Genomic DNA, 15,201 nt, shown 5'->3' on the forward strand with positions numbered 1-15,201 from the left:
GGAACACGAACACACACACATCAGGCCCACTTTTTCCTCTTGCTGGCATCATCTAGACACAGGTTCATTGTTGGCATCAGATAAGCTACAGGGACAGTCGCTGAGCCACTGATACCCGAATCCAGACTGGAAGGCTCACTCTCAGGTTGGACGTCATAGTACTGCCAGGTGTCGCAGTCTGACTGCTGGGCAGCTTTGGGTCTGACTTGGCATTGAAGTGGTCAGAACTGATGCATAGCCCCCACCCTACCCCATCCCAGCACCAGGACCAAGGTGTGTGGTGAGGTACTCGGGGAGGGCAAGGTGTCCATATGAAAGTCTCACAAAGCTGAGTGTTCTGTCTGGAATTACCTCGGGGGAGTAGACCTGAAAGCCTTGCTTCACAGGTCAAGGATGGAGACCTGAGAACCAGGCACCAAGGCTGCCAGACAGCAGGTGGTGAAGCACTCATTGTCTGCCTGGCTGGGAGCGATGGGGCAGATGGGCAGGTTGTCCTTGCAGAGAGGGCCAGCATGAGGCCAGTGATGGCCAGATTGTCATCTGAATGTGTAACAACCTCCTGGCCAGCAATCCAGCAACCTGTCTGCACCCTTTCAGGGCTTGGTCCAACTCCAGTCATAGCGCCTTCCTCTATACCTGCACTGGACCCAGATCCCACATCTGCCTCCTGGCTTCAGTGACCCCAGCCCAACCTCCCCTCCCCTGCTGAGCCCCAAACCCCCGAATCTATTTCTCAAGTCAGGAATTTTAGCTGGTTTAATTTTTGTTTTTGGAGACATAGTTTCATTATGTCTCCCAGACTGGTCTCAAACTTTCTATATAGTCCAAGATAGTCTCCAACTCATTATCCCCTCACCCTCCCAAGTCCTGGGATTTCGGGTACGTGTCACCATGCCCACCTGGCAGTTTCAATGGTCTCGTGATGAGGGGGGAGGTAGGAATCAGAGTCCAAAACTGCTATAAGAAAGGAAAATTATAAGAATCTTGTGAAGCCAGTGGGATACTCGGTGAACATCGCCCAGAACAAAAGGGAAATGAAGGATCCTATAAGTGTACTTTCATACATTTTAAGCTGCTTTAATGATATTAGTTATTACAAACCTTGAATGTCATTTAACACACTTCTCAAGGGTGCCAAGATGTCCCTTTTCTGAGAAACCATTTTACTCAGACTTTACAAATATCCCTGTAGGTGTAATGCAGCAGCCCATTCCAGTAAGTGCAACACTAAGAAGACAAAAACTAGATGATCGCTTCAAATATGATGACGCAGAAGATGAAGAGGAGGTAGAAGGAAACGGAAACAGTGCAATTAAGGCTTTGCTTCAGTGCCTACGAGGCTCCAGCGGGCCTGAAACCCCACTCCCTCTCCTACTAAGCTCAGAAAGCTACAGTGGCTCTTGCAGGATGAAGTTCAAGCTTGAGCTGGAAAAGAACTGCCATCGGCATGGAAGCCTTGCATGGCTAATCAGCCAACAGTAAGGTTCTTTGGCTCAAACACAGCTTCCCAGCCTCTTCCCTCCCAGAGCACAGCTGGTTCTGTTGCTCTCCAGCGCCCCCGCTGGTCATTAACCGTGCTCGGTTTATTCTGGGATCCACCGAGTTCAGGAAGTGGGTGGGGTGAGGAGGTCCCAGGTCAGAAGGGGGAGGTCACTGTGCACCCGACTTCAGTGGCTCCACCCGCAGCCACAGCCCGCCCTCCGCGCGCAGGATCAGCTCCGGCTTCCGGCGCGGCGCCTTGTCGTCGGGCAGGAGGCGGAAGCGCAGCAGTGTCAGCGCCACCGCCACCTTCATCTCGCTCATGGCGAAAGTCTGTCCTATGCAGTTCCTGCGGGAGGGCGGGGTGGGAGACTCGGATGCACCGGGACCCAACCAGGCACCATCAGACCCAACCTGACCCGGTCCGGGCGGTGCATGGTCAGCCCTTCGCCTTCCATCCCCAGGCTCTGCAGACTTACCCGCACGCCCTAAGCAGAAGCTGGGAAGAAGACCCAGAACCCAGCCACCCCAACTCCTATTCCCACTGACAGTCCCAGACTCTGGCCCATCCAGCCTCACCTGGGCCCCGCGGAGAAGGGAATAAAAGCCAGAGGTGATCTCTTCTGAGGGTTTTCTGGGTCAAAGCGGAAGGGGTCGTAGGTCTGGGGTAGAGGCAAGATTAGTTTTCTAGGTTGGGTCTCTGAACACAGCCAGCCAACCCCAGAAAAGGCAGACATGGAAAGAGGAGTGACAGCTTGTTTCCAGGATAAGGCCGAACCCTTCCCCAAGTCCCAGAGATGCCTGAAGGATCCCCCACCTCAGGGTCTGGCCACACTGAAGGATTGTGATGAATACCAAAAATGCTGACGACACAAATGTTCCCTGTTGGGCAGGAACATACAGTCAGTATCAGGTCTGAGCTGCCCCTAGGGACCATCATCATACTCAGGGGCCTCCCCTCTGCACCTCCCCTCAGCCATGTCCCTGAGGCACCTTTGGGGATGACCCTGCCATCAGGTAGCGCAATATCCTGGGCGCAGCTGCGCAGAAGGTCTATGACCGGAGGATGCAGCCGCAGACTCTCCTTGATGCACATGGTCAGGAACGGCAGCTGGGCCAGGTCGTCCCTGAGGAAGCCAACACACAATTATTCAGGAGCAAAAACAAAGCCCTGCTCAGCCTCACTGACACGCAGTTGGATTCTTACCACTTCCCTGGCAACCTTAGTTCTGTAATAAATTATATTCCAGATGAAGTCAGTAAGTCTGCCGGTCCCTTTGTTTGTCTCTAGCTATTAAACAACTATGAACTCCTGATAGCTCCCATTCCACTTCCCAAGTTAGGAGGTCACACAGGTGTTAACTGAGATCTGTATCAAAGATTAACCCCTCCCCCATCACAAAAAACATCAGAAAAAAAAACCCTGAAATATTTCTAATTAAAGCATAAACTTCCAAATTGATCCTTAAACCATTTGATAAACTTGCAATGCAAAAGCTTTCAAATTTTTATACGATGACCTGAATGTGGTGATCCTCACGAAAGTGAAGGGTGGAAGATCAGGAATAAATAAGTAAATGGACAACCTGGGCTATAGGAGACCTTGCATCAGAAATGACTTATATAACGAAATAACAAGAGCAGAAATACAGATCCTTAAAGGCCATAAAGTTATTTAAATGAAAATATGTATTCCCTGGGAAAGTGGTGATGGGAAAAAGGACCCTTTACTATAAAGGTATCAGGTTCTCTCTCTCTCTCTCTCTCTCTCTCTCTCTCTCTCTCTCTCTCTCTGTTTTTTAAGACATGACTTCTAGGTGTAGCCCTGACTGTCTTGGAATTTGCTTATAGACCAGACTAGTGTTGAGCTCAGAGATCTGCCTGCCCCTGCCTCTCACATGCTGGGATTAAAGTCATGTGCCACCAACATCACCCAGCTAGTCCTTTCTATATTAATTTTCAGTACTATCCATTAACCCTTTAGCTGTTTTTGTCTTTTTAAAATGCATATTTGCATTTTTAGACATGTATGTAATACATATTACCCTGGAAGGGCTCTCTTGTCTCCTCCCTGTCCCTCTGTCCTCCCTTTGCCCTCCTATGTCTTATCTGTTTGGGACCTGATGAAGTTAAAGTTGCTTGAATGAGCATGGCGGGGGGGGGGGGGGGGGGGAGAGAGAGAGAGAGAGAAGATAAATTTGTATTTTAGAACCTAAAAATTCTTTCCCAGGGCTGAATTTCACAGAGCCTTGCATGACAGACAAGTGTCCACCACTAACTGCATCCGTTCTCAACAACGTTATTCCAGTCGGAAGAGCTAAACTTCATGCAGAGGCAAGCCAACTTAAAAATTAAAGATGGAGCCAACCTACCAGTCACTAAAACCTATTACAAAACTGTAGTGATAAAAATGAAAATAAGTTTTTAAAAACTAAAGTTACTAAGGAGACCTGTGGACTATAGAGGAGAGGTGGGCACAAGACAGTCCACACACTCCTGGGAAATGGGCAGACAGTTTGGAGGAAGATGTTAAGAAAACTGGCATTAAGCAAACTAAAAAATTAAATGCAGCCAGCCGAAGAATCCCAGGATTGGAGTAGAGAAGGCAGGAGGACCAGAGGTCAAAGTCAGCCTCAGCTACAGAGTAAGCATTACTTCAGCAAGCAGAGTCTCAATAAATAAATAGACAGACAGACAGACAGACAGACAGATAGATAGATGCATTCAATGCTTGCACACCATGGTTGCCCATACCTTTAAATCTAGCACTTGGAAGACAGGCAGGCAAATATTTATGAGTTTGAGACCAGCCTGATTCACACAGCGAGTTCCAGGCCAGCCAAGGCAACACAGTGTAACCCTATCTAAAAAAATTCTTATCCCCTCCAAATCCAGCCCCTCTCAAATACATCAGGAATACTAAAACTATAAGTTAGGGATCACGTCTATTGTACCAAAGACTTGTCATCTCTTCATGGTGAGAATATTGAAAATCCTTTTTTTTCCCTCTTGGTATTTTTAATGAACAAAATGTTACTGAAAAGTAGACCAAGATATAGGATAGAATTTCACAAGGATTGAAAAAGAAGTGTTCCACTGATTGCTGTAGGGAAGGGAGCAAGGGAGGTAAAGGGGAGAGGAGGGAGAAGGATGGAGTGGGAGAGGAATAAAAGAGAGATCTTGATAGAGAGAAGCACTTTGGGGTGAGGGAGAAACCTGCTGCTAGGGAAACTTCAAAGAATCCACAAGGATGACCTCAGCTAAGACTACTAGCAATAGTGGAAAGGGTGCCCAAGCTGGCCTTCCCCCGTAATCACATTGGTAAATACCCCAACTATCATCATAGAGCCTTCATCCAGTAACTGATGGAACCAGATGCTGAGATCCACAACCAAACACAAGGCAAAGCTCTGGAAATCCAATCTAAGAGAGGGAGGAGGGAATATATGAACAAGGGAGGTCAAGGCCAAGATGGAAAAATCTACAGAGACAGCAGAACCAAGCTCATGGAAACTTATGAACTCTAGACCGACAGCTGTGGAGCCTCCATGGGATGAAACTAGCCCCTCCACTATGTGGGAGACAGTGGTGAAGCTTGGACTATCTGAGGGTCCCCTGGCATTAGGACCAGGATTTATCCCTGGTCCATGAGTTAGCTCATTAGAGCCCATTCCCAATGGTGGGAGGTCATGCTCAGCCTTAATGCAGTGTAGGGGCTTGGTCCTGCCCCAACTTAATGTGCCAGACTTTGTTGACTCCCCATCGGAGCCCTTACCCATTGGGAGGAGTAGATGGAAGGTGGGCTGGAAGGGAGGAAAAGGAGGTGAGAGGAAGAGCTGTGATTAGAATTAAAATAAAGAAAAAATTAAAAAGAAAAAAGAGGTGTCCCTGAACTACAAACAGAAGAATGGTACAACAGCCAATGGAAATTCACGAGATGGGAGGAAGAGACTCAAGAAAAACAAACTGGGTTTGAAAGCAGCCATAATGAACCCTACTATGCTATGTGCAATGCAATCAAATAAATGAAGAGACACCCAAACTCGGCATGCCATCCCTAATACAAAGGCGTTAGGATACTGTGAGTCAGCCTTGACTGCATAAACAGACCTTATATCAAAATCTCAGAAGTAGCACCACGTTATAGTAACAGCTCCAGAGACAACATGGACCGGAGCTCACCACTCAATCTCCTCGGGTTCTCGGTCCCTCAACAGCTCCTGTACCTCCTGCCGGCAGCGCTCCTGGTATTCTGGGTGCCTTGCCAGGTTATACAGGATCCAGGAGAGCCCACTAGCTGTGGTGTCATGACCTGGAGGGTAGACAGACAGGCAAGCTTGGGTCTCTGGCATTTTTCAGCACGATGGAGTAAAGTACCCAGAATGAGGTCCCCAGAGTATGATGGGGAAGGTATGGATGGACAGAATGGAAGGATTTCAGATTCCCCACAATACCTACATGGGATTGACAGACCTCTACCTTCTCTGGAGTCTCACACAGGGACCAGGGACCCTCACCTCCAAACATGAAGGTGTCAGCCTCTGCCCGGATGTCCTCATCAGACAGCTCCTTTCCATGTTCGTCCTAATGCCAAAGCAAGACCCTCGATTTATACCATATCTGAGGTGATAAGAGACAGGTTCTGATACCCACTGTGCACACAGGATGCCTCCATTTCTTCCTTGGTATTCTGTCCCCATCAAAAAAGGTACCTCTAAAATATATCCATCATGTGCCTAATTTTCCTAAGCACCATTTGTAACTCCCCAGTACTGTGCTGATCAAGTCCAGCATCTTCAATTTATACACAGAACATTAACATTCCTATAACACAGATCCCATATAAGCCCACATGGCTACAGATCCCACATAAACCCACCTTGGCCAGCAAGAGCACATCAATGAAGTCCAAAGACTTAGATTTAGTCCTGGATTTCAGGAACTCGTCAACACTTTGGCTGGAGAGAGTGCGGCGTCTCTCCCTGATGACAGCGTCTGTGAAGTTGTGTACCAGGTCACAGGCCTCGAGGAAGCGCCGCCCATCAGCAGTGCGGTAGTACAGGAAGTCCACATACAGAAAGAGCTGCTGGGACCTTTTTACCATGAGGGAACTGAGCTCCAAAATGGCAGCAATGTATTCACTGGGAGACCTGCAGTTGAGGCCAGAGAGGAAGCAAGTTAGCACACACAAAAACCCCAGAGAAGCTCCAGCCAGAGTCCCAGGTCCAGGATCCATCCTGAAAAGGACATCCACAAAGCCCAAATTCTGTTTCCTGTTCCCCACAAGTAGCTCCCTGATCCAGGTTTCCAGGGCATAAATGGACATCATTTCCTCTTCTAATTCACTCAGCATCTGCTCCTGCTCTTCTCCCTTGGTTTCTTGTGACTCTGCTCAGGCTCAGACCCTCCTCTCCTGGTTCCTTGCATCCTATATCTCCATGAAGCTCCTTTGCTGATTAAATTGTCCAAGCTCTCTGTAACTAGGACTCCCCTCTGTACATACACTTTCTCTTATGACCTGGGAAACTCAGGATGGAGTTCACACCCTTCTGGCTATGTAACGCCTTTAAGATCTGGCTCCTAGCTAGAAATGGTGACTCCTGGCTGTGATCCCAACACATAGGAGGTGGATGCAGGAGGATCAGAAGCACAAGTCCAATATCATCTACATAGTGAGCTCCAGGCCAGACTAAGCACAGATTGAGATGAACTCAAGAAAAAAAAAAGAGAGAGAGAGGGAGGGAAGGGAAGGAGAAAAAAACGTGGTACTGTCTAATGTTCTGCAGTGTTTAACTTTGAGAATCTACATTACACTGAGCTACACCAAAGATTAATAAAGCATATTCCTGTGTATGTCAGAGATGGTGTTTAGTCTCCAGATCAAATTAAATGAGTGTTTAAAGCCCACACTGAACATGGACAGCTTCTTCCCACTAAATGGAGTCACATGGATGAGAAGGGAAGAAGGAAGAAGCTTGCTGGCACAGACATGCTCTCTCTGCACTTCTCTGCCATGATGGTGGGAACGTACCAATCCCCACCACGATGGACTAAAACCACAGAATAAACTACATCTTTCCCTCTTAGCTTGTTTCATTTGTGATATTTTACTATGAAACTGTAACACGCCCTTCAGTGTCCTGCCGAAGATGCCTCCTTCTGAACTGCCTCTTTCACCCACTACCTCCTACCCCTCCTTGCCTTTATGCACACCTCCCTAGAAGAACAACTCATCCTCTTTTTTCCTGTCCCACTTTTGACCCAACTCCTGAGGAGTCTCTTCTACTCTCTATAGGCAGCCCTCCATCTCCAAACCACTTCCTCAGTACCTGCCCCACATTCCAAGGCTGAGACAGGGACTCACTCTTGACAGTTGCTGTCAAAGCCAAAGAGGCATTTCTGCAGACTGTCCAACGTCATGAGGCTGATGTGTTCAAACATTTCCAGTCGTGCACTGCCCTCCAAGGCTAGGCGCTTCCACTTGGCCTAACCAGAGGAGGGAACAGACATGGGGTTAAGCCTTTGATCCTTGAGTCCCTTCCCAACCCTGACCCCAGAGAAGAACGACTCTGGTGGGAGCAAAAAACAGTACAGGCAAAGCCCTTGGTTCACCTTCTGTGTGCTCTTGGTCTGCTTGCTGCCTTCTCCTAGGTCCTGTTTGTCAAGTCTTCAGCCACAGTTAAGCTCAGGATCGATTACCCAGTAAACTACAGAAGTGCTCACTCTGCCATTCACACTCGCTTACTTTTTGTAAACTTGGAGAACACTGACCTCTCCTACCTTTGGTTTCATCATCCATAATATAACAGTCATATGCACCTCTGCCTCACAGCAATATGGAAATTACATCATTCAACATAAACGGTAGACCTGATGTAATATTCTATATGCAGAAGGTGTTCGATAAGTGTCAACAGTGGTTACCATCCTCAATAGTATTATAGCTGGCTACAGAAATGGCCCCAGTTTTCTCTAAGTCCTCCATTCTCAGAATTTGCAATGTGTCCATATAAAGTTTTGGCTTTCACCCTTTTTGAACCAGCATTTTACATGCTTGAAAACCCAGAGTGAACTCAGCTCTACCCAATACCATTTTTAAATGAGTTTTGACCATAATCTTGACCCCTGCCCAACCAACATCTCCCAGAAGGACCTAAGTTTTTTGAGACAAGGTCTTGTTGTTAATGTAGTCTGGACTGGCCTGAAATTCAGTCTTTCTTCCTCAGTCTCCCCAGGCTGGGACTGAGAAGTGCCTCACCATGGCCATCTTAGGGGCAACACAGTCTAAGCTAGTATTCTACAGAGAAAGAGTTACATTGATAGTCAGTGCTAACCAGATGGCTGACTCTCCAGGGCTTCTGCAAAGGAGAGTAGATACTACTCTGCTAGGTGCCCCATCTATATGGAAAGAGTATGACTCCATTGAGTCCTTCTGATCACCTTTTAAGTTCAGATTATTTTCCTCATTTTAAAGATGGGGAAACTGAGGTTTGGTGAGGAAAACTGATATCCCCAAGTCCATGCAGCAGAAACACACCTTCAGACTACATCTGGCGGAAGTCACTCCCTGTTCTGCAGTGTTCTTTGTGGGACCCTGGGTTTGAGGAACTCACGTGCATGATGTTCACGCTCTTATTAAAATTCTTCACATAGGGCTTCAGGATGTCAAAGTGGAAGGCGGGCGTCAGCAGGCGGCGATGGCGGCTCCACTTGTCACCTGAACTCAGGAAGAGCCCATCCCCTGGAAGGGAAGCCAGGGCAGTGGGCAAAGGTGGAAGCTTCCTCTGATCCCCAAGGTGTCCCCTGATCCTCACCTTGAGGTACTCACCCAGCCAGGGCTTCAGGAAACGTAAGAAAGTCATGTCCTTGGGGGCCACCATAGCTGCCATGAAGGAAGACAATCAGGGGCCATAGAGAGGGTGAAAGGTGAACTTTGGGAGACGGTGGGGACTCCCAGCCCCAGGGCTCCCCACTTCCCCTCCAAACACAGGAAGGTGGGAAGGGAACAGGGACAAAGAAAGCAGGGAAGAGGAAGGAGGTGAGACAAGACCAGACCAGACTGCAGCAGCAGAAAGAGCAAAGGTCATCCCAGCAGGGCCCCAGCATGCCTTCACATGGCTGCTACATGGTCCATTCTGTCTTCCATATATGAGCTCAGCACAGCACTCTACAGGCCTTTGCAAAGACCTAGGACACACTTTCATTAGCAGCTCTCTGACATGTCCTGACACATCCTGGTATGTATGACAGGGGCACATGTCATCACAACCTGTCATAGACACAACACACATGATATTCCCTGACATGACACAACATGGGTATATAAAAGTCTGGCATGACCTAATTGTGCCCTTCAGATTGGCACTGAAATATGGTCTCTTTTGAGTCCCAAATGTGTCCTAGATATGTCCCAGACCCCTCTAGTTCTCTCCTCTATGCCACACTAAGCATTAAGCTTTCAAAATTAAGGGTGCCTCTATTCTCAGTGCCAACTGGGAAGAAGTTGTCTCTGCCTTCTCCAGTCATCAAGCAGCCCAGGACCAACCAACCAGACACAGCTAACCCATCGGGACTCCAGTGGACAGCCCCTGCAGTACTCAGCATACCATCTCTGTCCCAAACCATCTCCAGTTTGGGGGTCTCTTTTACAAAGGTGGCCGGGACAGCCAAGACTCATTGAACCAGCAGGTGGGGAGGAGTTCACGTCATGTCACGTGCCTCCCCCAACCTCAGCTGTTCACCTAGGAGACACCATCTTACAGGAATGCTGTTTATGTCATTGGGGACATGAGAGAAGTAAAAAGGCATTGTGTTGTTCTGTACTATACAGAACCATTTGCACTCCATATTGTGCAAGGAATCTGCATGCACACATTGTAAATAGTGTAATGTTGCAAGGATCCACTTGTTCATCCTGGCCACCCAGAGCTGAAATAATCACACAGAAACTGTATTAATTAAATCATTGCTTGGCCCATTAGCTCTAGTGTCTTATTGGCTAACTCTTACATCTTAATTTAACCCATTTCTATTAACCTGTGTATCACATGGGGTCGTGGCCTGCCAGCAAAGTTTCAGCATGTCTGTCTCCAGCAGCGGATCCATGGCATCTCTCTCTCAGCCTACCTTCTTCCAGAATTCAGTCCACTTGTCCCTGCCTACCTAAGTTCTGACCTATCACAGGCCAAGGCAGTTTCTTTATTCATTAACCAATAAAAGCAACACATAGACACATTGCTAATAGTTTGAAGTTCTGGGGTAACTATGGGAAATACCCAGAAGAATGGGAGGCCCACATCACAGAGCCTCATCAAACTCAGAGTCTTTAGGAATGTTCGAACCAGCAACACACTTTGGATCTCAGAGGCAAGACTAATCATGGAACCAGAAGGTTGGGACTGGGGTCTGGAAGTTCTGATTGCCTTTGCTGCACACACAGAAGACAGTCATGTTTAAGGCTGTTGACTCACTTACTATCTTCTCAGAACACAGGCTTGGTAAATTATGAGCAATTTAAAGATTCAGTCACTGGAGAGATGGCTCAATGGTTGTGAGTACTTGTTCCTGCAGAAGACCTGGGTTTAGTTCTCAATATCCACATGACAGCTCACGATCACCTATAACTCTGCTTACAAATAATCTCACACCCTCTTATGGCCCCTGAGGGTACTGCATGGTACACACACATCCATGCTGGCAAATAATCATACATATAAAATAAAAACAGAAAAATAAATAAATAAATAAAAATAAAATAAAATAAAAACAAAGGCCTGGCACAATCATGTACACCTGTAATACCAGGACCTAAGGGACAGAAGCAGATGGATCTCTGTGAGTTCAGGGCCATCCTGATCTACAAAGTGAATTCCAGACTACCTAAGGCTATACAGTGCTTCAAATAAACTAAATAAATGCCTCAAAAAGAGTATATCCTCAGCCAATACATTCACTTTCCTGGCTTAGATCATACTTAGGGTTGAACTTCCCTCTCTCACAGCTCAAGCAGATCTCAGCAGCAAAACCTTATCCAAGTTCACTCAGCTACAGAGAAATGGCCACCATTGGGAACAGCCCCATCTGCTGCTCAGCCTGGTCAATCTGAGGATAGGAAGGACTTGGACAAGAGACAAAGAAAAGGCCAAGTGTTGGGATCCTAAAAGAGATACCTGAGGCATGGAGCAGGGGGGCAACAAACGCAGGGTCAACAAGTCTCAGCACAGGGATGACGGGTCCCAGCCAACAGAGCTGGACATCTCGGAAGGTCTGGCCCATTTCAGTCACCAACTGCATGCCTTCCTCATTGTTTTGAATCTGGGGAGGGAAAATTTTGAGGCAATCCAGGCAGAGTGTTTCAGATGTTCCCACCCTCTGCCCACCACGCAGCACCTCTCACCCTGCTACGTGGGTCGTTCATCTGTGTCTCTTGATGAGTTAATCTGAGTTCAACTATGAGTGTCCCTTCCTGTGTCCTGCATCTGTTTACACGCCTCTCTGATGTGCCACTCTCATCTCTTTATTTGTGACCTAGATATAGATAATTGATGGATCAGTGGACAGACAGATACATTCATATACACAGATTTTGAATAGTAGTGACAGAGGTATGAACTATTTCATAGAGGGATTGGAGGAGATAGATAGATGATTGATAGATAGATAGGAGATAGATAGATAGATAGATAGATAGATAGATAGATTCATAGAGGGATTGAATGGGATAGATAGGTAGATAGATAGATAGATAGATAGATAGATAGATAGACTGACTGATGATAGTTATACAGAAAATACATAGACAGATACATGATAGATAACATAGATACATGGAGAGGTATGATAGAAAAATGACTAGAGAAGTGGGTCTAAATACATACGTGTGTGTATGTGTGTGTGTTTATCTCTTTACCATAATTCTGTTTCCTTTGTCTTTCTCTTCATTTCCTTCATCTAATCATCTCTCTTTCTCTCTCTCTCATCTCTGGGTGTGTGTATTTCCCTTTTTCTTATGGGATTTTTCCCCTATGGCTAAATCACCTCTCTCTTCTCTCCCTCATCCCTTCTACCCTCCCCTCCAGTTAATTTCGTGCCACACACCTCCCTTACTTGTCCCTAATCGCAGCAGAGCCCACTGACACCCTCTGGGCAGGCATCTCCCTAGATTTACAGCAAAGGATCATGAAGGTTCCCAAATCTTGGTTCCCAGATCAGGAGAGATGTGAACTTGGAAGTCATCTAAAGGGGAAAATGATGGTCAGCTCAGGAGCTGGACCCTGAGATAAGGAGGCAGCTTTAAGTAAGATAGGAGAGGGAAGATGGGAGAGGGTGGCAGGGGAATCATGTGGCAAGATCAGGGGAAGGAGGACCCAGCAGCAGACAGAGGAGTCTCGGGGAGCTCAGGGGAGACCTGTGAGGACATCAGCCTGGACCCAAACAGGAACATCTGGGAAAGATAGAGAAGCCAATACACCAGAGAGCATTGAGGAAATGAATGAGATCGAGCCAGGATCCAGGGATCTAGAGATCATAAGGGTGACAGAGAAGAGAGGCAGACCAGAAAGGGACAACCAATGAAGAATACTCTTTGTCCATAAGAAGATGGCAGAGTAAGCAGGCTGGAGGTTTAGTGCAGAAAGAGCCATATTGGAGGTACACGGATATGAGCTGACGTATCATCTGACTGGACAGCATCACTGTGGATAACGCATAGAAGATGGGAGTTTGCAGTCATTGAAAGCAACAATTTTCCAAATATCGAAAGGAAATTGAATTGCCAAGAACCTCAGACTGTGACTCTTGATGGGAATCTGAATGAGGTGGAGATGAAGGGGGACTGTCAGAAAGCTGGTAAGTTAGAATGTACAAGGATGGAGATGCTGAGGGGACATTGAATGAGAGAGTAAATGAGAATGTTGAATGATAGTGGGCTCTGAAGAGAGACAGTAGTACTTGAACAAACATCAGTAGACAGGATATCTATAGTATGAGTGAAAGCCAAATCCAATCTGTGGTTCTGCAATAGAGAGCCAGTGTAGCATGGAGCAAGGGGACCCAGAGGTGCTGAGTAGGAACTCCCCACCCTCCGATGTGTAGCCATTACGAATGAGGTCGGAAGGAAAGTTGGGCGTGCTGTGGTGTGGTTCTGAAATAAATTAGTTGCCTCGCATGCACAGACCCCAAGTGCTTCAGATAATCGCTGATGCATCTTCAGGACAGTGGGCAAGATGAGAAAGGAGAGTGGCCAAGGGGTTGCGAGGGAAAAGAAACTATAATCTCTCTTCTACCCCCAAAGAGCCCCTATAGGTGGAGGTAAGAAATCACGGCTGATTCCAACAGGGCAAGCAGCAACCCAGAGAGTCATAAACACTGATCTGAAATCAAGAGACAGAGGCCAGGCAGGGCAAGACCTTGAACATACTGCAGAAAGGCCTCAAATCTAACAATGAGAACTGAATATACCAGGAATGTCCTTGCTCTGCGCTGCCCACCATGGAAGCTGCTTAATGTGACGAGTATCCAAGATTGAGAGGAAATCTCAGTCCTGTTGAGAATGTGACTGGAGCTGGTGCACAGGTGTGACAGAAAGGCAAATGGATGTGCTGGTATGATGAGTAGATGGGGGCTCACTTTGCCTCCCTGGCTTCTGGCTGCCTCGGACCACTCCTGACCTCTCCTGACTCCTAGGGAGCATATCCACCCAAAGCCCCAGTCCTGTCTGCTGCTATACTCACCAGGCCCAGGTGACCCAAAAACCAATTCCTTCTAGGGGACTCAAGGAAGCATCTGAGGCGGGAGCAGTTCTCACAGAATGAGTAGGTCCAGGCTAGAATTCTGGCCACAAGCCAGGAAGCCACTCCAAGCAACAGAAGATGCCATGGAGAGGCCAACACGGAGGTTGGGTCCAGCCCAGAGACACTCAGCTCCAGCATCCTGCAAAGCAGATCAACACAGCGGGAGATTATGGGGCTCGGGAGAAAGACTGGGGAACTCCAGAATTACTGAGCAAGAGCGCAGACTGTGCGTTTGAAGCATAGCAAGGAAGGAAGGGGAGATCCACGCCCTCCCAGGGAGAGAGAGTAAGTGCGCGAGAGAAGGAACAGGATGGGAAGGGACACACAGACTAGAGCTGTTCAGAGTCTGAAATAGCTCGGCCTCAAGCACGTGGAACTGGCCTCAGGCAGTTAGTTACCCAGAACCCAGGGTCGATTATGCCAGCTGGCTCCAAGGAGACACCCCAATGCTGTTAAGCCGTTCCTGACCAGCAGCAGGACCCTCTCTTGCCTCACACCCCAGGATTGCACCGTATTTCAGGGGCAGCCTGTACCTCAAGACTTTCCCCCTTCTGTGAAAAGCATTTATCCTCTGCTTCCTAACTGCAGGGAGCTGTGTAGGAGGCTGGGCTGCATCTGGGCTGAACCAATCACTCACAAGCTCAACCACTTCCTTCCTGCCTGGGCAGCAAGCCAAAACTAGTTGGGCAAGGTCAGTGTGGACTGCAGCAGAACTCAGACGCACTGCACGCAAGGGGACCTTTTGGCTGCAGCTCTTCTGAGTCAAGGCCAAAGGTGACTCTGGGTCATCAACTTTACAGCCACCCCTGCCCTTCCAAGCCCACTGGTCTACAGATTAAACCCACGAAGGCAGAAGTACAGCTGCCAAGAAACCTGGCTCAAGATAGGACAGTTCCAGAGCATCTCCCCAGATTCTCTGCACAACCGGCAG

General features: G+C 47.7%; 1 protein-coding gene across 3 annotated transcripts; it reads right to left on the reverse strand.

The window, feature by feature from the left end:
* Nucleotides 1-750: 750 nt before the first annotated feature.
* On the reverse strand, nt 751-14,852 carry LOC121432354 (cytochrome P450 4F5). Of its 3 annotated transcripts, none has more exons than XM_041630219.1 (13): nt 14,804-14,852; nt 14,211-14,409; nt 11,649-11,793; nt 9,308-9,361; nt 9,093-9,220; nt 7,844-7,965; nt 6,359-6,629; nt 5,997-6,063; nt 5,662-5,791; nt 2,473-2,606; nt 2,297-2,361; nt 2,059-2,141; nt 751-1,828 (listed from the first exon to the last, which is right to left on the reverse strand). In XM_041630219.1, the coding sequence occupies exons 2-13, from the start codon at nt 14,406-14,408 to the stop codon at nt 1,651-1,653; spliced, it is 1,575 nt and encodes a 524-aa protein (XP_041486153.1). In that variant the 5' UTR covers nt 14,409; nt 14,804-14,852; the 3' UTR covers nt 751-1,650. The 3 variants fall into 3 exon arrangements, with proteins under 3 accessions (XP_041486153.1, XP_041486152.1, XP_041486154.1); XM_041630218.1 differs by having other exon boundaries at nt 14,669-14,818; XM_041630220.1 differs by lacking the exon at nt 14,804-14,852 and adding an exon at nt 11,876-12,006 and having other exon boundaries at nt 14,211-14,302.
* Between the last annotated feature and the right edge of the window lie 349 nt (nt 14,853-15,201).

The sequence above is a fragment of the Microtus oregoni genome, unplaced genomic scaffold (genome assembly GCF_018167655.1).
Source record: "Microtus oregoni isolate MIOR12 unplaced genomic scaffold, Mior012 000034F_ref0000314, whole genome shotgun sequence".
In the NCBI taxonomy this organism is placed as follows: domain Eukaryota; kingdom Metazoa; phylum Chordata; class Mammalia; order Rodentia; family Cricetidae; genus Microtus; species Microtus oregoni.

Coding starts and splice junctions, on each gene's coding strand:
- LOC121432354 (XM_041630219.1), bottom strand. CDS start 14,408: ATGCTGGAGCTGAGTGTCTCTGGGCTGGACCCAACCTCCGTGTTGGCC. Junction 5,792..5,996: donor TGACACCTTCATGTTTGGAG/GTGAGGGTCCCT, acceptor TCTACCCTCCAG/GTCATGACACCACAGCTAGT. Junction 2,362..2,472: donor TGGCAGGGTCATCCCCAAAG/GTGCCTCAGGGA, acceptor CCTGCCCAACAG/GGAACATTTGTGTCGTCAGC.